We start from the raw sequence: 27,986 nt of genomic DNA, 5'->3' as shown, positions 1-27,986 counted from the left end.
AGCCGACTATATAGCTTTTTGTTTTGTTGGGCTTGCAGTCACACCGAAACAATTCAGTACATTTTGTGACTTTTCCAGCTTTTGATGGTGAAGGAAAACCAGTGCAGGTGCCTCCGGGCTACTACAGTAAGTACTTTCACCTCAGGTTTTGCAAGTGCAGATGATTGCCTCTGGTCGTCAGTCCTTTGAATATCGTTTGAAGAATTCAGTATCTTTAATGAATCTCAAATGCCCGTTCTTGTTTTGAAAAGTGTTCTTAGTGCGGTGCTAGATAGGTGTATAATCTCATTTGTTCATACATAATTATTTAATTGCTCCTAATGTAATTTGCTATTTTGTTTTATTCATAAATACCTTTTCAACAAATACCAGTTTATACATGGTCTAAAACTGCAAGTTGTTGATGTATAGAGGCAAACGGTTGTAAACGATTGTTTTAAATCTGAATAAGCAGAACTTTGCAAAATGTCACATGACTGTTTTCAAGAATAGTGTCGATTTATCAAATTAGTTATTTCTTAACATGCCAGCCACATGTAGCTTTAATCAACATATAACAAGGTAGATCGGAACTCTTCTTTGCTTGTTTATATGATCATACGATCCAGGATCCCAGGATTTATGTCACAAGAGTTACTCCCCTTTTGTGCTGTGAACGCATTTGCTCTTTCTGTCAACAATATCTTATACTGTTATTTTGTTCAACGCTAGATATGGTACATTAGATGCTTTACGCGTACACAGTATTTTTAGTGTATTCAGGGATACTAAGATTCGTGTATTAATGTGGCTCAGAGGTAAAGTGATACCGATATGTACTGTCAATCCGAAGGTCCGTAGTTCAAAACTTGGTAGAGATCACTGGGATCTCTTAGATCCAAGAAACCGCATGAAAATAAAAGTTCTGTTAATCAAAAATTAATCAAAAATGCAACCTTGACCATCCTGAGTTTTGCTGTGTAATTACACAAATTGTTGCTAAGAGACCGGACCCGAAAGTGCGACCTTAATGTTCGAGTAAGGGTGATGACTCGTGCATGTCCAAGATCATTTGGCTGTAGTAAGCATTTGTGTAACATATTTCAAAGTCTCTCAAGGAATAATAAAGTCATACGCCGGACAAAAAATATTGCTTTATAAACCTATGGAATATCATGAATATATTTGAAATTTGGTCTATGCATGTAGATATTGCCAGTCCGACACAATAACACTTATAGCTCTGTGTTAAATTGACATTGGAGGCGGTCATTCATGATTGGGCCTCACATATACTTGTATCATTGGCAACACATGTTTGAAGTTAAACAATCAATACTTGAAAATCAGTCCATGCATGTAGAATCACAGCCTGGACAAGACACTGCGGGCGGACGGACGGACGAAAGGAACTAAGCAACTTTTAGACCCTAAACCAAAAGGACAATGATAATGAAATCAACCAGAATTACTCGACATGGCAATAAGGACCATACATAAGTATATATAAACTGTTTACTGACTGCAAGTATAAACAGTTTACACAAATGAAAGACGAAAAGAAATGCAAAAACACAGATAGATTAAACAGATACAAAACATACATGAAGAAAAGACACTATGGGGCATATAACATGTCTACAAGACAGTTTTTTTTTACTTTCATACAGCTGTTTTTGCGATAGCCGACAGCTGACTTCAACGACACAGCGGCCGTTTTCGACAGTCATTTTTTCTCGACCATGCCTATTTAACGGCAAATATACTTTTTCACAAAGAACGTAGAACCCGGAAACTTCACACAGGTGTTCCGAAAGGACACATCTGTCAAACCAGATGATATAAGTTTTCACAGGTTGTTCATAAACAAAACAATTTGCACGAAACTTTTGATTTTTGCTCTATTTTTCAAACTGCAGAAATTATTAGGGAATTTCTAAAAACATAACGATGCAAAGTGTAATATGAGCCGCGCCATGAGAAAACCAACATAGTGGCTTTGCGACCAGCATGGATCCAGACCAGCCTGCGCTTCCGCGCAGTCTGTTCAGGATCCATGCTGTTCGCTTTCAAAGCCTATTGTAATTAGAGAAATCATTAGCGAATAGCATGGATCTGGATCTATGCTTGTCGCAAAGCGAATATGTTGGTTTTCTCATGGCTCGGCTCGTTTAATGCCCACGTGATGAAAGTGTCATACAATACTTTCGCGTCTCATTCTATATTTATATCAATGTTTACAAAATAAAGCCGATGTTTACAAAGTAAAGCGTTGTAATGGTTTATAAAAATGCGTAAAAAATACTGCAAAAGCATGTTCCCGTAAAACTGGAAACTAGAAACTTATCAACCATTTAGTTTCATGCACATATATGAAATAGTGGTGTCATTTTGACTTTCGGTGATATTTTTAAAAAAAAAGTACAATTCACAATGTATGGGTTAGTCGCTTTAAAACCACTTGTACATGACTTTATATTATCTTAATCTCTGTTCATTGTATTACATACTGTTTATGCCATTTATAATTAATTAATTAATTTGTTCATAAGTCATTATTTTTATTCATGTCTTTCAATTAACTGTATATTTTAGGATGATTTTTTACATTATTATGTTAGAGGACCATATGTTAGACTGGCTATAGCCAAATATGTTATCCTCTTTAAATAAAGTTATTATTATTAATTCAAAAATCTGCTATATACACACCCCTATATGTTAACACATTAAATCATGGTACTCTCAAATATATCTACTGCAGGATCTGATTTAAATAAAAGTGTCCGTCTGTGCCTGTTTTCTGAGACATTTGCTGGTGCAGTTTCCAACAGGGCATAAAGTAGGGTATAAGAATGCTGTCAGCACATCTGATTTGCGACGTTGTCAAGATTATACTAAATTATACCATTTATTGCGGTAATTGATATAACTTGAAAATGTGTGGTTTGTAAGAAACAGACCCCTAACTTAAATATTTTGTGTTATTTGTCTTTGTTTGAATTGTAAGATCTACCTCGTCCCGGCATTTCAAATAAGTAACGCAATTTCTAATTAAACACAAAGTCAATAAATATTGTGAAATGGTTCATTAGACTATTTGGCTCTTTTTAAATGGTAAGATCCGACTTTTCCATTAAGGAGAACCTTCTAGAATTTCAATACAAAATCAGTAGGAAATGCGAAGTATTTTATTATGTTATTATGTTATTTGGCTCTCTTAAATAAAAACCCTTCATTCCCCACCCCCACTTCCCCCCACCCCATACACACACACGTTGTCAAACTTAAAGGAAATTATTCCATTTGCTTATACATTTTGTATCAGTTAGCAAAGTACTGAAGCAAGGTGGTAAAAGCGTTCAGATTTTCTTCATAAACAAATACGGATGTACAACAAATTCTATCAGATATTTTACTAAAAAATAAATAAACTGCAAAATATACAATATTTGTCAAGCAACTTAAATGTGTGGCAAGTATTTAGTGCAGATTGGTGTATGGGTAAATTAAGAATAAATAGATTAAGCCTTTTGGCAGAGCATGTAAAATTGACAGTATAGAATAAAGCAACATTTTGAAAAATATAATTGTGGTGAATTTTTCAACATAAATGTTGCGTTGAAAAAAGGCTTTTGTTCGATAGTTTAACCACTTCATACTTAAATTAGTATCTTGATACATGGATTGAGACACTACATACAATTAACAGCAGTACTGGCAGTGGAGCAAATAAATTAAAGACTTACAGAACTTCCTATTTTAATTTTCAAACTGAAGCATTTGTAAAGGCAATGTTGCTTTATAAACATAGAACAGCTTTCGCAAAGTTTAGATGTGGTGTTGCCCCTGATGACACAGATATTATTTGTATTCCTGGGTATTCTGTGCACATGTTCAATAGAGAAAAAATGTCTCGCTACCGTTCGGGGGAAAAGATTTTGTTGGGTAAAGATCATCTTTCTCCATACATTAACATTGATAGTAACAGCCAGAGTAATTTAATCAATTTTTTACCATATCGCATGCACTATATGGAAATGTTAATGGCAATTATAATGAAGATTTAAAATGTGGCATTTTATATGTTCCACCTGTGGGGTCGAGATATTCTCATGTAGACCCTTTTTTGAGATACAACAAGAAATTCTTAGGTATTGCGCTGGTAGCAAGCATATACTTCTGTTTGGAGATTGTAATGCACGATGTGGCAATTTGACTGACTATATACGTATAGATGAACATATTTCAGACATGTTTGATCTAGAAACTATACATAATGAAGAAACAAATGTGTTTATGAACTTTGAACTGTATGATGTACCACTATATAGACAACATATTGACAAGACTGTAAATTATTATGGTAATAATTTGATAGAATTATGTAAAAATAACGATATGTTTATATTGAACGGTAGAATCGGAAATGACTATTGTAATCCTATGTTAACCTGTAAAAATCCAAGTACTGTTGACTATTTTTTGTCAGCATCTTATGTTTTTGAAAATATTATCGATTTGTACTCGGATGTTCACTGTCCTGTATATGTTACTCTGAAAACTAAATTATGCGAGCAGAAACTAGAATCTAAAACCCCTACTAAGCAATGCCAAACTATACTCTGGGACCAGAAAACAGGTCACAAATTTCTTAAAAATTTAGATATTGTAAAGATTTCTGAGATAGAAACTAAAATTGATAGAATGATGGACGAACACGATATATCACAAGTTAGAATAGACGACGTTGTATCCAATATTGCATTACTGTTTAATACATGTTCGGAAATGTCTTTTGGTACAAGAAATGTAACAGTGCAACAAGATAATAGAAGTAATGCAAACAAATTCTGGTTCGAAACAAATTGTGAAAAAAATGAGAAATGTATATCACAAAACAAGAAAGATGTATAACAAATATAAAACACAATATTATAAAGATATTTTAAAAAATGTAAGTAAACAATATAAAGAAACATTACGTAAAGCATACACACATCACAACACGACTAAAGTTGAGAAACTTAGAAAATTGAAAACTAGCAATCCAAGGCAATATTGGAACATCATAAATACTAATAAACCGCAGACAAATAAAATGGCTTCACTCCAAGATTTTTATGATTTCTTTAAAAATATTAATGATACTATACCAGACTGTAATGACTCAGATTCTTTGCAGAGACCGTAAGACAATGAAGTTCATAACGAGGAATTAAACGTCCCAATAACAGATTCAGAAATAACCACTGCTATTAGAAGCTTAAAAAATAATAAATCACCTGGTATCGACTCAATAGGAAATGAGCAAATAAAGAAGTCTCTTACTCTAATGACGCCCCTCTATACCAAATTATTTTTTAAAAAAAATGATAGTGGTATAATACCTGAAAGTTGGACAATAGGGTCAATAAAACCAATCTATAAAGGTAAAGGAGACCCAAAGTTACCAGAAAGCTATCGTCCGATTTCATTACTTAGCTGTCTTCGAAAACGTTTTACCTGTATTATAAATAATAGATTAAATAAATATGCAGAAAGTAGAAACTTGATATCAGAAACTCAGTCTGGGTTCAGAATTTTCCACCGTGGATAACATATTTATATTAAAAAGTTTAATTGATATTGTACAATCTGATAAGAAAAAATTATACTGTTGTTTCATAGATTTCAAACAGGCCTTTGATTCGGTATGGCGCACTGGTTTGTGGATAAAACTGAAAAAAGAAAACATAAATGGAAAATGTTTTAACTTAATTTACAATTTGTACCAAAATATAAAACCAAAAGTGATAACTTCGAAAGAATCATCTCCATATTTTAATTGCCTCGTTGGGGTACGACAAGGTGAAAATTTATCGCCTTTCCTATTTTCTATTTTTCTTAACGATCTAGAGCTATTTTTACATGAAAAAAATGTTAAAGGAGTTTCAAAACATTATCTTGTTGATGGTGCACGTACGTTTTTAAAAGTGTTTTTACTCCTTTATGCAGACGACACAATTATACTTAGTGATAGTGATCAGAATAGAAATACCTTGGGTCTACCTTTTTAAATCAGGAAGTTTTTACAAAACAAAGCAAAAAAAAATAGCAGAACAAGGTAATAAGGCAATGTTTGCATTGTTAAGGAAAATTAAACCCTATCATTACCATACGACTTGCAAAATGAGCTTTTTGAAAAAACAGTTAAACCAGTATTACTTTATGGAAGTGAAATTTGGGGATTTGGTAACATGGAAATATTAGAAAAAGTACAACTTAAATTTTATAAATATATTTTCAACTTAATAAAGTCAACGCCCTCTTACATGATTTATGGGGAACTAGGAATAACACCATTAGAAGTTGAAATAAAAAAAATATAGAGTCATTGCTTACTGGTCACGTATAATCGAAAACATTGATAGTGATAAAACTACTAAATTAGCATCAAAAATATATTCCATGGTCTATACACTTCATTCAGATAATTATTTAAAATCACAATGGCTAGAAAACATTAAGCAATACCTATGTCACCTAGGATTCTCCGGTATTTGGTATAGCCAAAGCTTGATAAATAGCAGGTGGCTAATCAAGTCCACTGGTCAAAAGTTAAGAGACACGTTCATACAAAAATGGATGTCAGAAATAAATAACACTTCTGCATCTAATGTTTATAAATATTTAAAAACAGAATTTAAACAGAGTGCATACATTAACAAGCTTCCCACACATTTAAGTCAACGAATAATGGCATTTATGACTCGAAACCACAATTAACCAATTGAAACAGGTCGCTGGAGTAATATACCCTCAAATGATAGAAAATGTAGAGTTTGCAATGATTTAGGTGATGAATACCATTTCTTCCTTCTTTGTCCATTATTTAAAACAGAAAGAAAACAGTTAAAGGCCTAGATTCACTACTATGTAAGTGCCCCCCCCCCCCCTCCCCCCTCCGCCCAAATTAAATATACAACTCCCATCTTATCTGCTGCTTATCAGCGATTATGTGTGTGTGTGTGTGTGTGTTCGGGTTTAGCGTCTTTCTCAACAATTTTTCAGTCATATGAACGACGGTGTCTACTTGTAGCAGTGAGCACAATGCCCAACTTTATAGTGCTGCCTCACTGGAATATCACGCCGTAGACACATGACATGATACCCCACCCAGTCATATTATACTGACACCGGGCTGACCAGTCCTAGTACTATCCTCTTAATGCTGAGCGCCAAGCGAGGAAGCTACTAGTACCATTTTTTACGTCTTTGGTATGACGCGGCCAGGGATCGAACCCATGACCTCCCGCACACGAAGCGGACGCTCTACCACTAGGCTACCGAGCGATTATGTAACCGTAACTGATTAGAGGGCAATTAGCACAGCAGGGACCCCAACTAGACCATGAAGATGTGTGCAGTGGAGTTAAAAGAAATTAATTTTTCTTCAGTGAATGTGGAAGGATAATAATATTAATTATTATTTTGATATTATATAGATGATAATATGTACTACTTTAATGTTATAATAATGATAATAATAATAAAAATAATCATAATAATAATAATAAAAATAATCATATTATTATTATTATTATTATATTACATAAAGGATGATTAATTTGAATAAAGATACAGTAATAATATTGAAAATAATAATGATAATAAAACACAAGTATAGTGAAAACTTCAGGAGTTCTTTGTGCTGACAAACAATATTTTTCTAATTGGAAACTGGGTTTTCTGTATTCATGTAATCAACATTATTTGAACTTAAAATTATTTTGTTCCATCTATACTGAATTTTCATTTTCAGTATGTTGCCAAAAGTTACTTTTTTCATGCTTTGCTTTGTAACTGAAATGCGCATACTGTTCAATTTTAAGACAAATGTTATTTACAGTATTCTGCAAGCTTTAGATGAGTGAAAGTCACAATTGTCTGAAATATCAGAATTCTCCAGACAGACTTTGAAAAAATAAAAAATTGCATATTTCTTTAAGTAAGTTTATCATTATTTCATTATTGTGAAAATAAGTTTCTGATTATCTTATTATTGTGTTTGCTCAACAAATATTTTTCTTTACATAGAAATGCCAAAAAAGTAGTATAACTTTAAAGTTATCAATTATATATCAATTTAAGATAAATTACATTGTTTCCCCTTCTCACTAATTGATACACTTGTAAGGTAGACTGACTCTCCAATAAACATTGACCCTTGTTAATTGGAACCATACTGTGATGGTCATTAGCCCCCAACTGTGCTGGTGAAGACAGAAATCCCTTGGCCCACTGCCAAAATCTAGGCCTTTAATAGATAGAAATATTTATATCATACCTAACATGATAAAATTCATAGAACTACTAACGTTGCATAACTCCATAAAACTTTAAAAAAGCTAGTTTATTTTGCAACATTATTATAAAGCATTTCAAAAAGGCTAATTATTTAATCAATGTATGCCGCCAATTTATCAGTAGTTACTTTATACTACTGACACTATTTAGGTCCATAATTTCAATAAGTACCAATCTAAGTATCCATGTCATTTAAAATTCATCAAGTTATATATGCCCTAATTACCACAACTTAAAAGTGTACATATATAGTTACAGAAGACTGACGGAAGTAAACGCTTTAAGTGTTCAAATGCAAATAGATCATTTGATATATTTGAAAAAAACGTATACGTTTCACTTTCTCTTATTGATAGTTTATCTTGTTTTGTTTGTCTGTTTTTTCTATGTTTGTTTGTTTTTTTTTTTTTTGTTTTTTTTGTTGGGTTTTTTTTTTTTTCATTTTCTGTATGTATTTTGATTGCCTGTTTACTTTTTCTATTTATATTTGGATGATTTGCTGAAACTTTTGACATGTATATTCATATATACATGTATTTGTAATGTGCAGTATATTGTTTTTGTACATAATCATATAAATCTGTAAATTTTTTATATAGAGCAGACTTAAATTTGACGCCTTTTGCAGGTCTAATTTCATTTTCGCTTTCGGTATTAGATTTGCCTTTTCATTAAGGTGTTAAATAAATGATATCTGTCTCCATTAAAAGTTCACAATATATTCCATATATAAAACTATACAGTTTCTTATTATTAATCAGTATTGTAAAAACACAAACTGTTATGAAAACACATCTGATGTTTCCTTTAATCACATTTATAAAAGTAATTTTCACTGCTACTGTTCTCCAGCAACATATGTTTCCTTTAATCATACTTATAACAGTAATTTTCACTGCTACTGTTCTCCAGCAACATGTTTTCTTTAATCATATTTATAACCGTGAGTAATTTTCATTGCTACTGTTCTCCAGCAACATGTTTCCTTTAATCATACATATAACAGTAATTTTCATTGCTACTGTTCTCCAGCGACATGTTTCCTTTAATCATACTGAACAGTAATTTTCATTGCTACTGTTCTCCAGTAACTGTTATACATGTAGTTTAAAATTTTCATTTATTACTCATTATACATGTAATATCACGTGACTGGCCTGTCCGAGCTAGGTAATTAGAGTTATAAAAATTATGGAAGACAATAACAATGGCCGTTTTCCAATGTGTCACTGTTAATGCTGCCCACATAAGTGGGACTTAACATTTGCTTGAATACACCTGATATAACCTTGTTTTATTTCTTTTTAGTACTTAGATTATTTTAGCTTTAGTTCATCCGTGATCTGATCGGGGTGATAATTGATCTTTAAAGACCATTTTTAAGTGCGCGATAGTGCTTGTTTTTATCGCCCAGCTTTTACTCAACTGGATATTTTAAATGTTTTAATCAAGTCAAGTCAAGTCAAAGTTTATTCGGCAAAAACATATACATGTTCATCGCCAATTACAATGTGGCGGTACATACACATATTACAGAAAAGTATGAGTCATATATGGTATGAGTGGAATGTACAATCAATTATAAACGTATTAAGCATTATGAATAAATATACAAACAAGCAAGAACATTTCATTCATTACAATACTATTAGCATAAAAGTAGCTACCCAACTGCTTCATTTCTTTTAAGCGTTGCGAAGTAAATGTATTTTCCTAAATTTAGAAGCTTACTTCTTTGAGTTAAGCTCATAATAGATTTGAATTTATGAACACTGGGCCATACACAGTAATATTTTGGCAAATACTGTTTCCTTAAATCATAATAAAAAGGACAAACCAATAAGAAATGATATTCATTTTCAATTTGTTGCATATTACATTTTGTACATAATCGCTGACTCCTCTCAATATTTCTGAATCTTCCTTCTTCAATTGCCAACTTATGCGCAGAGCATCTGAATCTAGATAAAGCTGTTCTATATTTTATGTTATCAACATATGATAAGTATTTTTCTTGACAAAAATCATTTTTAAAGACATTATAACTTTCTAATTTTGAAAATGTACTAAGTTCTGAATGCCACTGCTGTAAATAATGATCAAATATTCTTTGTATTACTGCATTTATTTGAACAATACTAATATTATTGTGATTCCATAAGTAGGAAAATCCTAGATCAGACAGCAAACTTTTCACATTTTTTGACCAACTATTCACTAATATTCCATTAGCATCGGTTAAAAACATCAATTTTTGTAATAAAGAGTTTGGAGATTTCGTAATCCTGTACCAATACTTAATAATTCTAACTTTACGCAGGACTGACAAAGGAAATCTGCCAAATTCACCAAAAACTGCTGAAGTCGTTGTCTGTTGTCGTACACCGAGAATCTGTTTCAAAAATTTGAGATGATTTTTTTTCTATATCAGGTGCTTTATGAAATCCCCAAATCTCTGATCCGTATGACAGAATTGGTAAAATCATGCAATCAAAAAGTTTTACCTTTTCTTCAACATTCAAAGAAACTTTATCAAACAATGTATTCAAAGAATATAACGCCTTCAATGCTTGGTTAGACAATGATTTTTGAGCTTGAAAATAGTTTCCATTCGACGACAACGTAACACCTAAATATGTAAATATCTTAACAACTTTCAATTGTTCATTATTATAATACAATTCTACATTCTCTAATCTGTTACCAGACTTAAACACCATAACGACTGTTTTATCAACATTTACAGTTATGTCCCATTTGTTACAATAAGTATGCAGTTGGTTAAGTAACAATTGTAGGCCTTCCTTAGAATATGAAAATAAAGCAGTATCGTCTGCAAACAATAAGAGGTATATTTGTAATTCATCCAAGGTGAAGGCCTCATTATTATCATTTTGCAAATTTTCATACATGTCATTTACGAAAAAAATAAACAAAAGAGGTGAGAGTGGTTCCCCTTGTTTTAATGCAGCGATTAGTAATTGCGCCTTAGTTTTATCATGTAAATAAAACATGAATATTGTTTATAAAGGGAAATTAAATCTGCAAGGCATATAAACAGTTAGATTTATACGGGCTGTTGACTTGTCTTTCGTGAATGCTTTGTTTTGGGAATCTATATGCATGTATATGTTGTAGTTGTATATAAAGTTTGTGCCGGATCAAGTAAATTATAAAGAAAAAATAAATAACATTACATGAGTTACTTAAATTGCCTACAATTGATGAATTATGCCTTGTTTTAACAAGTTTTCTCTTCATGTATTTATAAAAAAAATCAAGGTTTAAAAGTAAAATAGGTTTAACGTTAACTCCTTTTCTATTTCTTTCTAATCAGATACTTGTATTATCAATAAATTATTTGCATTTAGCTATAAATGAAAGTATTGTCATCGTTATTTGTCAATATTGATTTGGTTATTATGCAATAAGTCTAAGCCATATGCAACCAATATATACAGATAGATAAACACTGTAAAAGAAGACAAACTAAGTCATATATTTTTACATTGGTTGTAAGCATTGTTTAATACGAGATATTTATTTTAATTTTAGCATTCTTGTCACACAATGCATTCAACCTCTTTACATTTGTCACACAATGCATTCAACATCTTTACATTTGTCACACATTGCTTTCAACATTTATACATTTGTCACGCATTGCGTTCAACATTTTACATTTGTCACGCAATCTGTTCTCCAAAGACGACTCCAGCTATCAATACACGTTACGTCAAGCTGGAAGCCTCTGCTGAGTATCGTTATCTTTTCCTTTTATGTTTTTTATGTTTTCGTAAACGTTTAACATGTGATAAGAGTATATTTGCATCTTAGCATGCAGTTTTTCTATACTCTTTACATAACAAGTGGGCATAGAAGTAGTATCCCATAAGTGTAACACATCATGCTAAACTGTAACATTTTATAAAACCCCACAGTAATTTTTCTTCCTCGTAGTATAGGTGCATGCCTGGAAGGGTTTTTTATCAATGCAAGCATCAAATATTGTTCAAATATCTTTTAACCAATTCCTTTTTGATAATTTTATAAGATGTGTTTATTTCATATCAAAATTTCGAATTCTGTCATAAAACGCTTGAACGACTCTAATATACTGTGTTTCGCATGTTAAGCCATGTCTCAAATGACGAAATACCATTGATCTGAAAAATTTATAGTTTTGCAAAAAGATAGACACATCTTTACCATTTCTTTAGTCAACAATCCACCACCAGCGATTATTATCTTCCATTCCGGGAAAACTGTAGCAGCGGCATCCCAAACCTGTAACATGATATCCTCCATAACCGAGTCTCGTGTTTGAATCTTTCGGCTTACTGACTCTCAAATGTTGGCGTGACATCGCCAAGATTTTGGTGTGTCATTGAAACTGCCTGTTTGCTCACTCAGAGTTTAGTGTGTCAATGAATCTGTCTACCAGTAAACTGTCAGATTTTGGTGTGTTTTTAAACCTGGCTGCTTGATGACTCTAGGCCTGGCCGCCTGAAAGCATTACATTTGCATTTTGAATGCTTGTAGGCCGTTTTCCTGTGCCTATTTAGAACATTCTTCATATCAGGCATGTTTTTTTTTATTATGTTTTACTATAAAAGTATCAGTGTTTACAAGTGGTGTAAAAAGTAGTGTTCCGGAATGTTTGCGACGTGTGTTGACTGTTCTAGATAAAACCTAGCTCGGACAGGCCAATCACGTGATTAATAATTGTGACGGAAATGAAACAAAAAAACTGGTGAAACGTCTTAAAACATTGTTACCTAACTTTTATAGGATTTGAATAATTTAGAAAAAAAAAATAAAATATATCACTGTACTATTTGTAAACTACATTTGCCTTAAGGCTTTTGTGTCTGCATGCATTTTAATACTTTAGACTATTTTGAATAACAAGCTTCCGACATTTAAATGTTCGATGTGAACAAAGTTATCCGCTAACAACTAATGACACTTCACTAAGGAGCTGAAACCTATACTTTGGTTTTATTTAAAATCTGTTTCGTTAAAGATTTGCAATTTAGTTATATTGACTGAATACATAGCACTTGTATTAGTATATCACGTAATTTATGCATTACGGATCCCTCTCTGTGGTAAGTGAGAAAACGGATTTCTCTTTGTTCGCGCAAAGGACCTTCTATGTGGTAAACAATGAATTCCAATGTCACCGCTTTGTCAGGGAGCTCGGAAAATCGAAATTTTCGTCCTGAACACAGATTTGTACATAAAAACATATGAACCATGGGAAGACGTAGCTATTTACTTTTGCTTTTTTATCGTTACATTTCTTTTATCAGTTGACACAAGTCCAAACGAGGATGTAATGTAGATGGAGAATTCCAGCTCGGATGAACATTTGATTCAGGGATGTTATTCCCCAGACTTGCTCTATGTTACTTCTTTTATTTGCTATCAAATTGTGTGTGCTTGGTCCATATATACATGTACTTATATATGAAAGACAGCAGTCGGTGACTGAAGATGTCTCCCTGTACTTGACACAGTGTTGTGATATTTTCTGGTTCTTTGAGATCATGGAGTCTATTCAATATCTTTGTGGTAAGAGTTCTGCTTAAACCTGTGCTAGGTGGCATGAGGGGTGTTGTAATTTCCTTTACCTCTCATGAACAGACTCAGTCTGCTATTAATTTGCTTGGATACATTCTTTGCTTCCAATGGATTTTCTTATAGATGTTTTTATTTACTTTCAGCGTGGTTTAATGGCCCTGTACCAAGTGTGTTCAAGCCATGTCCCTGGGTTAAAATTGGCTGCGCCCTGGCGTTCACCTGTTTTGTTTAAATTTATACAGGAAAATCTACAAATCTCCATTCTTAAAACTAAAGGCATAAGGCTTAGATATTTAGCAAGTGGCATTGTGTAGCAGCCCTTAACCTAGTTTTTTTCCAAATTATGCCCGTACTAAATAAGTCCCATCGGGTTCACGACTTAATGGGAAAATCTTAAACTGTCTTCTGTTTTATCTAGCAACTAGAACAAAAAGGCTGTTTGCAAAATTGCAAGCAGAAAACCTGGCTAAATATCACTTGCAGTTCTCAATTGTGAGCCTTGAAATCAACATGTATTTTGACCATCTCTACCGTTGCTGCTATGATACAATTATGTTTGAACTATGAAACACAAGTGGGCTTCGATTGCTATCATCAAGCTCTTGTTTGTTCAAATCATCAAACTGTGAACGATACGGCTAAACACTCATATGATAGTACAAGTGGAAATTATTCTGTGGAAGACGTACTGCCAGTATTTGTTTAATAACGATAACATTTGTTCAGTAATTTCTCAAGATAGGAAAGTGTGTGGATATGAGGAAAAATCACATCACATTTTTGTAATACGTCTATTTGAAAATTACACCATGCCTCAGCATATGCATGTGTCAAAATCAGTTTTGGCTTGTTTCGAACAATCCGCCACAAGCATACTCTACCATACTCAGCTGGAGAATATGATGCTAAATGCACTATAGTATAATGCACATATACTGGTTGTAAAACAGGAAAATTGGATACATGTAAAAGTAACACATTTATATTTTCAGAGAAGTTTTACTTTGTGAAATAAGATAGAACTGAACAACAAAATGGAAAATAAAAACAAAATACATGCATAATGTTTCCTCTATCTAGGTACCACATTTTAGGAGTTTTAAAAGTCATTGCAAACTGCATATGCTGTGACAGACTGACATAAACAAACGTCCAGTCTGCGAACATACCAACTGGGGACTCAATCCGTTGTCGTAAATGTAAAATTTAGGGAAAGGCAATATTGTTCAACTTTGATCTTAAAGTTAATAGAAAACTGATCGTTACTATAAAGAATGATCAATACCAGCCTACCAGTCACAAAGAAAATGGCAGCGTCGACATAACACAAAAAGACGAATATATTTTAGTCTCAAATTCAATCAAAAAAATTTCTGCCCGTATGTTTTACTACTTTGAAATTCTAAGTGCACCTTTCATAAATTGTTGCTGTCATTATCATCAAAAGAAATTCATTTTATCGGAAAATCTTATCTTTACATCCTTCCAAATTGGCTACTCTTGGTTTACAGCATTGCTATTCTGTCTATATTGTCAGCATCAAAACTGAAGCATCTGTTGAGTATCTAAACACCTGAAACTGATTATAAACTACGTTTGCTTTGTTGCCTAAAAATAGTATGTCATAGCTATACGGGACCTAGTTGGAAAAGTCACGTATACTTATTCAAAAACTTAAATCCCTTCATATCGCAACATTTACTATGACCTATCATTCACTCTAGTCTCTGAAAAAAATATAGTAAATTGAGTCTCTAGCTTGAAAAAGGAAATAATTCAAAATTCAAAAATTCATACATTCATAAATATGTTTATCAACTTGCACGTTCACATCTTATCTAATTTCCTTTATTTAATCTCAACACGTCTAGATCCTATCAAAATGCAATGTGGAATGATCAATGGACGATTACACGCACTATAAAAATGGTACTCATATGTAGAAACCTTTGTGCATAGATTAAAAAAAAAAAAAAAAAAATGAAAGATTAGATTCCAGATGTCATTAAATGTGTAAAAAATAAACTTCAATTTTGTTACAATGGTAGACATCTAAGTGTATCTGTAAAGTGTGTACAACATGGCTGATACTGGTTTCGAACGACCAAGATATAATTTCAACTCTTTTGCTAGAAGGTATGTCAGTCTCTGATAGCTTGACTAGGTCCTGCTTCGTTTGTTTAATTTAGCAAATGCACCAGGTACATTGCTTTTAGAGATTACTCAGTTTTTGAGTCGTGTTCAAAGTTTGGTATCAGTAACAATCTGTACTAAAATCTGGTAAATTATCAAGTATGCATTGTTGAAATTTTGTTTGATATATCTTACTTGCTCACAATGCATTTCATATTATCTTTGCTTGATGGTGAAAGGGTGCCGTTCGGTGGGAGGAAGTGGGGTAAGCATACCACTTTACATCATCACAACGCAAGATAAGAGAACTGAAAACTTGCAAAATATATGGATTGGGGATGATTATAGGAAGTCATTCTCAAATAAATCCTCAAGTACAAGTCTTCACATACTGAAAAACATTTCTGTCAAGTTCAATATTCCTATAAAATTCCATAACACTTTGTCACACCCATTTTAGGAACGTGCGACACAATTTGCAAGCCATTTTTCAGATATCTGACGGAGTCATGGGCGGTAACTTATACAAAATAAAACTAAAATAAAACCCAAGGAGTAGAGATAGACCCTAAAAAACTCAAGCAGGTATACCAAGATTCATTTCAGGAAAAATACTTTAAAAATGTACAAGCAGATAATTTGAATAATGTGGTATAGTGTTACCAAAGAAATCATTGTTTGAAATCATTTAAAAATTGACCATCTGTTTCTGACAAGAATATAAAGTTTCTGCTATATACACAGGAACAATGTGACCAAATTAGCAATGGTTTTGACGAACGAAACTGAATGATTTGAATAAGCGTTGATTCACGCAAGAATCATTATCTATGGGGAGTCCTCTTAAAATCAGGCCCGCATTTTCTAACAGAAATGATTTTTATAAATTTTGATTTTTTACTTTAAGCTGCCTTGTAAACGAAGGGTTCTGTATGGAATGGATTTTATCGAACAATTATAATAAAGAACTCTTTAAGAAGCTTACATCCTTTAAGCGTAATTTATCAACGTCCATAATGTAAACTGATAGGCGATATGGTTTACTGAAAATGACGGACGGACAGAAGACGGATTGTGAGTGATCAAAATAGCTAATCCTAAGCACATTAAACTCTGGTGAAGTAAACAGATAAAGGCGACAGAATATACACGGCAGAAGTTTTGTATATCGACATCAATCTGTACTTGGTTGTATACAGTGTCTGATTATATATATGCCTTGTGTACTATGCAGTGAACTGTAGGCGGTTGACAGTGACTGTTTTCTGTCTATATGCTTCATTTAGATAGATCTGCTTCATTGCGTCAAGACTAACATTGAGTCGATACGTAAGCAACTCTACGTCGTTAGCATATAACTGAAACACACAGATAAAATATATATACTGGCATTTTCGATGTAAAACGTTAATTGACATTGCAGTCATGCATAGTACAATTCGTTTCTGAAGTGATGCGCTTGGGTATTTATATGAAAGTTTCTGAAATTAAGAAAGTTTCTGACTTCCAATTTGGAGCAATTGCACTGAAAACGTAAAAGTCAAATCCTAGCTCGTATTTATTTATTCAAATGCTTTTTTAATGTTGAAAATGCCTCTCTTCTGGCATTTTGCCGTAAGAGCTGGTTTAAAATTTACAGATAACTAAATCTTATGTTATAAATACCATACATTTGTACTCATAAAAGCTTTCATAAAACATCTGACTTGACGTAGCCAAGTGGTCAAGGTTGCTGATTTCGAATTACTTGCTCCTCACTGATGTGGGTACGAAACTACGCTTGATGTGTAAGCTATCCAGGTGCCTTGCAGAAGATCGATGGTTCTAGACTGGTGCCCGCTCGTGTCTGCAATAATACTCAAAAGCGCATCTAAGGTCTTCCACCACGAGAAATAGCTGGAAGGTTGCCATATGATATGACCTCTAAATTGTATCGGTGTGAGATTAACCACGACATTAAATAACAAAACAAATGAGTATAGCAAATGCATGAAAATGTGCAAGTTATACACTTCTAATACAATAGTATTGTATTAAAACAATGATTATTGAACGTACCTCTTTTCTTGATTCTAAGACCTGTGTCAATAAATTGACAATTTTATGGTAGCATAATTAACATGTTATATTTGCTGTTCAATTTTCATATAAAGCATCGTCTTCTATATTCGTTTCAATTCTGTTCATTTGTATGTGTGTACCCCTGAGTCTAACATTGTAGGCATAATACACGTTTTTTTGTGTATTAACGTCTGCAGAAGCCCGCGGGATTGTTTGTGACCGAGACCGAAGGTCAAGGTCACAAACATATCCCAAGGGCTTCTGCAGGCGTTAATACACAAAACAAACGTGTATTGTCGCTATTCTTGCATAAAAAAAACATTACACGACGACTAAATGCTTTGTTTTCATTTGTGATGACTTTACGATTCCGGTACATTTTTAGTTACCATTCGGTTGTTCTTGGAAACGGTAAACATGTTTTAAATATCCATAACCGGGGCACACATAACAACAACACTACTAAAAGCGTGATTTGAAGGTTTTTGAGCATCTTATTTTTAGTTTTAGTTATTACAAACGTTACATTACAAATAATTTTGCATATAACTTAAAAATTTGATTAACAGGAACACAATTTTAAGAATAACAACTTTACATTCGAATTATTTTGAGTACGAACATGCTTAGAGTACGGATGAGTACGAAGCTAATGACTAGCTTTTGAGTTTTATTAATATATGAATTCTGCGAAAAATCAGGTAAAAACAAACCGACTGATACTAACAAAAATCATTTATATAATACCTAAAACGGGCAATATCACAAGTTACACGCGATACTTATTTATTCACAGTTATTTACAATAACTGAACAGACGCTTTGTAAAGGGAGTAAACTCTAAGAGAAGCTAGTGCGTACATTGATGGGGGCAGTACGTTTGGGGTTGGAAACTGATACAGATAAACATACTATGGATTACATTGTATCTATAATGCTACAAGAAGAGGTTATTATGGACGAAACAAGATGCAGATGCCAAATATCAGTCTGCGCAGAAATACATACATACGTCCCTGGCAAAGCATTTCAAAAATAAAAATCATGTATTAACAGCACGTGATTTGCATTGTTTGCACCCGATTTTTCTCCCATTTATACATGGGCGGATCCAGTGAAAAAAGTAGTTTTTATGCAAGAATGAATAAATGTACTTTGTTGTGTTTCCATGATGGTAACTGTACTTGGTTTACGTTAAGAAACGAGAAATACAAGTATCCGTAATTAGTTCCTACAGTGTAAGATACTTATTCATCTATGCTTTTTAAAACTATACTGAAAACTGAAAAGAGATTTCCCGATGAAGTTGTGAAAACACGCAGGAAAGACTCGTCCGTCTGTTAACTTGTAGTGTAACTGTATTAACAGAATGATATTTGTGAAGATTTTGTTGTGTGTGTATTTGGGGAGTGGTGGGGGGGGGGGGGGGGGGGCATTTTAGACACATTTCCAATACTTACCTTATTTCAAATTACCTTATTTCAAATTATTCAACTTTAAAACTTACCGCAACTGAGTCTTTCTGAGCAAGCCATGACATCTTAACCTCAAGCTTTGAACCTGCTTTTACAGACCAATTTTCGACGTATTTATCGCCCATATTTGAGCTGTCGATACTTTCGAAAACTTGAATTTTGTTATCAAGGAAGCTGAAAGGAAGTTGTACATTTTATTTTTTGGTTGTTTTGCAAACATGAAATGCACAGATAGTCATGTTAAAATTTAAATGTATTGTCATCGTTGCTTAGAGTCGGGCAATCATCTAACTTAAAAGGGTAACAAAACGGCTTTCAAGATATTAATGTATTAAGTTAGGTATTCACCGTCAAAATCCAAAGTAACAGTGTGAACAAGGCTTGTTACTACTGGTAAGCATTCCTTTTTTACGGTCGACGGAATAGATTCGGCTTATGTGCAAGTTAATATATCATTCTAGTATTCAAAACAACTCAGCTCAACTGGTATAATTAGTCTGCTTGAAGTATATTTGCCGAAGTCAGAAGGTTCTTATAATCTCATCTAGACTCTTTGTAACGTATGGTCGTCTTTTCAAAAGCATGTCAATGATTTTGTCAGGTCGGATCACACGTGGCGTGCAAGCCACACTCATCAAGTCCGCTTCCCGTCCCCCTTCTCTCAACCCCACTGGGGGACATGTCAGAAGGTTCTTATAATCTCATCTAGACTCTTTGTAACGTATAGTCGTCTTTTCAAAAGCATATCAATGATTTTGTCAGGTCGGATCATACGTGGCGTGCAAGCCACACTCATCAAGTCCGCTTCCCGTCCCCCTTCTCTCAACCCCACTGGGGGGACATGTCAGAAGGTTCTTATAATCTCATCTAGACTCTTTGTAACGTATGGTCGTCTTTTCAAAAGCATATCAATGATTTTGTCAGGTCGGATCACACGTGGCGTGCAAGCCACACTCATCAAGTCCGCTTCCCGTCCCCCTTCTCACAACCCCACTTGGGGGACATGATGTATTTAATCTGTCCGTGCGTCAATTACTCCGTCCGGCACACTATATTTACGATAAATAACTGGAGAATCATTTTACCTAGAATCTTCACACTTCATAGGGTAATAGGGTCTGCAGTGTGAATGCAAAATACTTTCCGGGGTCAATTAATCAGTTGTTAAGGAAACAAAGGCTTGAACATGGACAACCGTTTGAGATCAATAACTTGGGAAACCACTTAATCCAGACTGTTGAAATTTTAAAAGATGATTGGACATGCAGAGAAATTGGCCTCTTACGATTTTGAGGTCACTTAATCAAAAGTTATGGTCAACAGGGGCAGAATATGGAAAACAGTTTCCAAACAATAACTGGAGAACAATTTGACCTAGACCTTCAAATTTCAGGTGGTGATAGGGAATACAAAGTAAATGACACTTATTTTTCATGAGAAGACTCGATCAAAGGTCAAGGTCAAAATAGCCTGAAGATATCCGTCTGTCGGTCCGTCCATCACACTTCATTTCTGATCAATAATCGGGGAACCATTTGACCTAGATCCTCTATACTTCATAGGATGATAACCCTATTGTTATAGGGGCATTCACTCAAAGATCAAGGTCACAGGTGCCTATTTATGGAAAACTGTTTCAGGTCAATAACTTAAGGACCACTTCACCAAGAATGTTGAAACTTCATCGGATGATGCAGAGTATAGATGACGCCTTATGATGTTTGGATCACTGGATCAAAGGTCAATGTAACACGGATCAGACCATGCAAAATTCCGATCCATAACTTTGGAACCACTTGACCCAGAATGTTGAATCTTCATAAGATACATGAAAATACATAGTATTGCTCTAGGGTCACTAGATCCAAAGTCAAGGTCACAGGGGCCAGAACATAAAAAAACCGGGTTTTTTTTTTCAATAGCTGGAGAACCGTTTAAACTAGAGCCTTAAATCTTCATAGGGTGATAGGGCTTTCTGAGAAGATGCCCTCTATTGTTGTTGGGATAAAAGGTCAAGATTGCTGGGGCATGGACAAGGAAAACCGTCAATAGCTTAAGAACCAAATGACCCAGAATGCTGAAACTTCTTATGATGATTGAACATAGAGAGAAAATGCGATGCCAGACATTTGGCCGAAAGACATCTCGTCGAATACGACAGTTTGTCGAATAAGACACCTGGTCGAATACGACAGTTCGTCGATGTCGAGACTACGACAATTGATCGAAAATAATTTTTAACGTTACGACACTTGATCGAATACTGTTTAGCCTTTGGTGTCAGAATATAATCCTCAAATTACATAAGCAGACATTTTTCCAAGACGTGCTTGAATTGATTGCTATAACGGTGAATAATGTTCCACTCGGTCAAATGTTGTTAACAATGGTCAAAGCGTCCCTAACTCTCGATTAAGTATGAGTGAACTTTCTTTATATAAATCTCGGGTAAGTATGAGTGAGATCTTGTTTTTAAATAATGAAAAATGATCTTGGGGCCATTCTTTCAGAGGTCAAGGTCACAAGGACCAGAACTTGGGAAATAACTTGAAAACCACTTGATTCGTTGTGTCTGAAATTATAATTCAACATTTTTTGAGACAAAAACAGTGAAGTAATGTATTTACAAACTAATGCCTTTTTGTTGATTTTCTGCAATCTGAAAATGACACCTAGCCGATTTCCTGTGATACCCTTTGTTAAGACTTTGTAAGTAGTCTAGCGGCTTCATATTGTATGTTATTTTTGATAAACTCTTTTACATTTACAGTGTACATAGCTTTTCCTCTTAACGCTCTAAACAAATAGATAGGTAAAAAAAACTTTAGACGCAACACTTTAACTCGCCGTTATCTTGACATAGGGTTATTCTTAGATGTTTATGGGAAGAAAAGAACTACAGGGAGTATTTTGAAAAGGCGAGATAGGGTGGTCTTGAATAACATGACAAAAGAACATGAATCTGGTTTAGAAGGATCCAACTTAACCACCTTTCGCTTCGGTCGATACTTCACAAGATCAGATTTCCACAAGATAATGCCGAATTTCAAATATTTCCTGCTACAGTTTGAACATGGAAATGTCTCACTGCTTTTAATATATGTGAAAAAAGATCACTCGTAAAGATCATTCATAATGACACTTGTTAATTTCTGTGTGATTGTGTATTCTCGTATCGGGGGTAAAAGTAGTTCAGCGCGCATATTGCCTTCCATATCAATAAAGGTAGTGAACATCATTTGAGCCGCGCCATTATGAAACCAATATAGTGCGTTTGCGACCAGCATGGATGCGCAGGCTGGTCTGGATCCATGCTGGTCGCAAACGTATATTGGTTTTCTTATGGTGCGGCTCACATTTTGCCAACAGGTAAGTACATTCCTGGCTGACAGCCTTAACTTGTTTACTTACTTCAATCTGAAGTGGTGACCTCGATTCCAAATTGTCTTTACTGTCCCCAGCAAGCTAGTCAGGATAATATTTGGACTGCAAAAAAGTTTTAAAAAAAAAAACAACAACATGTTCAACAGTCAATGTAAATATTATTCACTACTATTAGGAGAAAGGAGGGTCAGTGGAGTAAATAGCTCTTTCCAGATTTCTAACGAGATAAAGTACTTCTTAATTTTGTGCATGATGGAAATAACAGCTAAACATCATTTATTTTAATAACATATGGAGTAAAACTTAAATCGGCAACATGCACGGAAAAAATGGCAACCCGTGTAATTGATATTATTTTTATCTAACATTGCATAGTAGTGCAAAATGTTGAAACGTGCAATAATTCGAAACAATTTGATAAATGATAGCTCGAAGGATGCTCAACATTTAACCATAAGAACAACGATTTGCACATTCTTATTTATCTGATCAGAAATTGTGGATCGTGGTTTATATTTGATGATTTTCATTTATAGAGAGATAGTAAGATTCATAGTTTAAAATACGCAGAAATGACATGTGTCTAAGACTATATCCGACATAGCAAGTTCAAGAATTTGTACAGGTGTGATATTTCGTATAAACATATAGTATATGTAACTGCCTGAAGTTATGTACAATTGAAAGAGCTTGCAGTGAAAAATTAAAATTATTAAAAAAAAAAAACTCAGATGTAGAAGTCTACTGCTGTTTTTCCTTTTTGAACTTGAAACTGTATATATATATAAGCCTTACCCTTGAAATCCAGGCAGGAGTGACATGAACACGTCTATTTTTGCACCGGTTTTCAATACTCCAGGAATCTTCCAGTAGATGTCTTTGAATAAAGCAACTTCACGCTGATAATGAAAAGATGTCATTGTATAAAGCTTAGTAAATGAGTCTTGAGCAGATGGAGGAAATACGAAATAAGCCTTAAGGACTGAATTTCACAAAAAAAGCATAATGCAATACCAAGTGTTCCAACTTTAAGAAAACTTGAATACGGGAAAACTTCTTAAAGAAATATATTCTAAGAAAATTATGTTAGTGACTGGTAACAGAATAAGAAAATGGACGCTGCAAATCATTTACAAATGTAATTTGATGAAAATGCAGGTTGATTTGATTTTGCTCCCATCGTTTTAACGAATATATATTTTCCCATCGTTTTAATGATTATATATTTTCCCATCGTTTTAATGATCATATATTTTTCCCATCGTTTTAATGATCATATATTTTTGGCATTTGTACGTTGCATAGTGATAGATGTAAGATGTTCTTTGGAAGAGACTGTGATTATGTAGAAGTACACGTATAGATCTGGAACTATAGAATTGTATTTCATACAGATTGGCGTTTTTGCCCTAGGATACAATGACCACGAGTTAACTGTCCACTGCGGTGAAAATTTCAACATGCATCTAAAGTGTGAAATTGATATGTTTGATATCAATGAAGGACTTCATTAATACTGTCTGAAAATGGCAGCTATTGACGGACCATGTAGTCAATTCTGTATCAATACACCCAATAACACGGACTGCTAAATTATGTAGCATCCTCGTCTCAACCAAAGACAGGTCACTGGTAGCTAAATTATGAACAGGTGACAGTAATGTAAGCATCCTTCGAGTAACCTAAGATAGGTTATGTGCTGCTAAATGATGAAGATGTGACAGTGATGTTAGTATTATTCAAGTACGTACGTCTTCTCAGCTCAAGAAAGGTCAATTGCAAGATCATTTCTCCTTGCTACAGTTTACTTTCGAATAACGTTTTAGCTGCCCTAACTGAAACACTGATTTTATTGACTGTGTGTGTTTTTTTTTTTCAATGTATGAGTAAGGTGGGTGGAATACATAATATTATTTCTGGAAATTTCTAAGTAACTGTAAAACAAACAGTATTCCAATGTGACAATTCGTTAAAACCATAAAGTACTGAAGTCTTACTTTAATTAAAATACTAAAGTGGGAAACGTTATAAGTATGTTCGTTTCACAATTTTCGGTACAAGTATTCTATGTCATCAAGAATAAATGCGAAAAACTATAACATACATAATAAAGCTGAACTATCCGCGTAAATGAGCTGAGCGCTATTTTCTGTTTCCATTTATCACTTTTCTAAAAAAAAAAAGTCATTACAATTAACCAGGTGTCGGCAAAATTTGTCATTTTTATGCACATGCCTTTACACAGCAAAGAAGTCCGAACTGTAGGTATGGTGTGGGAGAAGGGCCTGAGCGCTTACGTAAAGTGCGTTTACACGGATTTTACTGCTCGGATTAATGATCATATAACTTTATCATAAGTCCGCAAAGTGGCAAAAAATAGCAGTATTATTTTTGTAACATTATTATTTATTTACAGGCGTATGTCTGACAAATGACATTGAGAATTCTGACTGACCATTCAGAAAGCTGCATTTTCAAGTACTTAATATTTTCCGCTTCGGTTAAAAATATTTTTACAATAGAAAATGACTGACTACAGAAAGAATATCACGGTAAAAATACCCTTGTCTTAGAGGATGCTACAACCAATTAAACTTCAAAGTTTCAGTTTAATGTCACATTGAGCACTTTTGCTTTAATCCAAAAGAAACTGTAGAACCATAGAACCGAGTACATTGTATAATGTAAAAGATGATCGCTTTGGACATGTTAGACGGTGAGAAAGCAAACGTATCGTAAGTATTATGCAGCATTATTGATTTGCACTATGAATACGTGCTTTTTACTTTTGATTCCACAAGTATCTTGTAATGTTTTTTTTTTTTCAATGTAACATTCAAATATTAAAACTGAAACATAAATCTGGCAATTTAACAGGGACAGTGCACGTATTGGATATACATTTTATTGATAAGGAGGTACAAAACGGTAAAATTTAGTTAAAGCCACTGAAAATAATAAACAAAAAGGAAAAATGCTTGTTTTACAAGTAATATCAAAGATTTAACCCCCTCGTGAACATATAACGCATGTGGCATCCACAGTTGAAGTATAATGGTAATATTATATTATGACGTTAAATTGAACAAAACAAATACTTTTTTGCATATTCATTTATATAAAAAGAAACAAACAAAGAAAAAAGGGAACAATGTTTAAACGACTAAACAGCGTTTTCCAGGTATTGTTGTTTGGGAAAGACTCAAGGTGCCCCTCCAGGAATTTATTTCAGGCTCAGGTGATCACTTAGGTAGAGATATTAACCTTCGATAAGTCAGCTAGATTACATGAGAATTTTACACCTCAAACAAGGGCAAGGAATCTGAAGTCAGCGATCTTAACCATCCGGTCATGGAGGCACATACAGAAGCATACCATTGTGAAATTCTCACGCTGATGCATATCATGTAAATTGATCAGAAATTACAAGTACTTTGTCCAATACATAATACTTTAAATTACAAAAGTTAACACACCACGTGTGTCGGAATGCACGAAATTTACGTTCCAGTTCGCACATGTGAATCCATATGTTTTAGATGTAAACAAATGAATAAAGTAATTGTTTTCATTTTCATGGAAAAGATCGAACTGTTAATGTTCTCGATACGGAATATATATACATGTATAAACACGAGACGTTTCTTCTTATAGGACTTACAGGAACATAGTAATCGATTGTTTATTTATTGTATAGATGTATGTTGTTGAGCCGGGAAAAGGTCAAAAATTCAAACTAAAAGCTATATTTCATAAATTCTTTGTTACTTCTTTGCATACAGTTAGGTTGTTTAAAGTTAAGTATCAGAAAATGCTTTGAAAAAGTCCCAATTTTCATCTTTTGTTTAGTCGTTGCATGTTTACAAAAGTTTGATGACAGTGGTTTTATTTTGTAATTTTGAGAGATCGTTAATTGATCAGAAAGATCGGGAAATTATAAAAAAAAGTAAATCGTATTATACAGTAAGGAAATATATTTCATTGCCTGAAGGAAACATGGCGGATATATTTTTGTAAAAATATCGGTGCACGTGTGATTTGTGTATAGCAGTTTAACGACGATTTCTTAGAACACTAACGCTTAGCTCATTTACACTGACATATTCTTCATTGATGAATAATTTATGTATTTTGTATAAATATGAGCAACGTACGGTAACAAGTACAAAATGTACTTGTCCCGAAAATGTCCATGCATTTTCTTCTAGAACACTTTTGGGAAACGCTTTTGAGTGTTATTGATACTTTATAATTTACTTAGAGAGACATCTTTCCAACATTATTAGTTTTTGGGGGGTTCTTTTTATCCCCGTGCATTTTTGTGTTGTATCGACGATCCAAACTTTAAACGCCTATTACATAGGCATTTTACATAGTCAAAAAGGTATACATGTAGTCCTTAAAACATGCTCAACTTGTACCATCGGACACTCATTGAAATGAATAATAAAATCCTCCTTTTACCTGTACATATAAGGATTCCTTCACAATCATTAAATCTTGTTTTCATAAATTAAATTTTACATAACGATGTTTTGAATTACATTCTATACTCAGTATAACTGTTCATAGGTAACAGTACCGGTGGCTGAAAGTTTTCCTGCACGAAGATCTTCTTCGCATAGTCATATCCACTTTCCATTATTTCGTCTTTTCCCCAGGACTGTGGCAGGCTCTCACATTGACCTGTCAGCTTAGATCTACGTACAGCAACACACTCATTCTGTGTAAAATAAAAGATGTATATACATTTGAAAATTTACGAAACATTGGGACATTATAGGACTCAGCAGATAAAAAGGATGTTCATAGGATTTGTTGGTCATAAATTTTCAGAAACACACACATTCTTTCGCTTGCACCATGAAACAAAATTTGGCAACAACCTTTTGCTGTCCTATATATTACAGACTTAAAGGCCCACCACGACCTAGTTATCTACTTTTTTCACCACAAAAAACCTTCATGAAATCATTCTTATAATACAGATAATATACAGCTATACTACAAGTTTTCAGA

The 27,986-nt window shown here is 33.7% G+C and overlaps 1 protein-coding gene across 1 annotated transcript; it reads right to left on the bottom strand.

The window, feature by feature from the left end:
• Nucleotides 1-16,187: 16,187 nt before the first annotated feature.
• On the bottom strand, nucleotides 16,188-27,686 carry LOC123525623 (uncharacterized). The gene is made up of 5 exons (XM_045304773.2): nucleotides 27,550-27,686; nucleotides 23,763-23,866; nucleotides 22,995-23,069; nucleotides 19,616-19,757; nucleotides 16,188-17,405 (listed from the first exon to the last, which is right to left on the bottom strand). Exons 1-5 carry the CDS (start codon nucleotides 27,607-27,609, stop codon nucleotides 17,274-17,276), a joined length of 513 nt encoding a protein of 170 aa, XP_045160708.2. The 5' UTR covers nucleotides 27,610-27,686; the 3' UTR covers nucleotides 16,188-17,273.
• Between the last annotated feature and the right edge of the window lie 300 nt (nucleotides 27,687-27,986).

This window comes from Mercenaria mercenaria, unplaced genomic scaffold, assembly GCF_021730395.1.
Source record: "Mercenaria mercenaria strain notata unplaced genomic scaffold, MADL_Memer_1 contig_4746, whole genome shotgun sequence".
NCBI lineage: Eukaryota > Metazoa > Mollusca > Bivalvia > Venerida > Veneridae > Mercenaria > Mercenaria mercenaria.
The sequence above is the reverse complement of the archived record's forward strand: the minus strand, read 5'-3'. Positions and strand labels throughout refer to the sequence as shown.

Bases quoted from the DNA above. Each gene is read 5' to 3' on its own strand.
- LOC123525623 (XM_045304773.2), bottom strand. From the start codon at position 27,609: ATGGAAAGTGGATATGACTATGCGAAGAAGATCTTCGTGCAGGAAAAC. The intron at 23,867-27,549 runs GTACTGTTACCT...TTTCATTATCAG, and splicing joins AGGAAAACTTTCAGCCACCG to CGTGAAGTTGCTTTATTCAA. The intron at 23,070-23,762 runs GTAAGGCTTATA...ACTTTTTTGCAG, and splicing joins CTCCTGCCTGGATTTCAAGG to TCCAAATATTATCCTGACTA.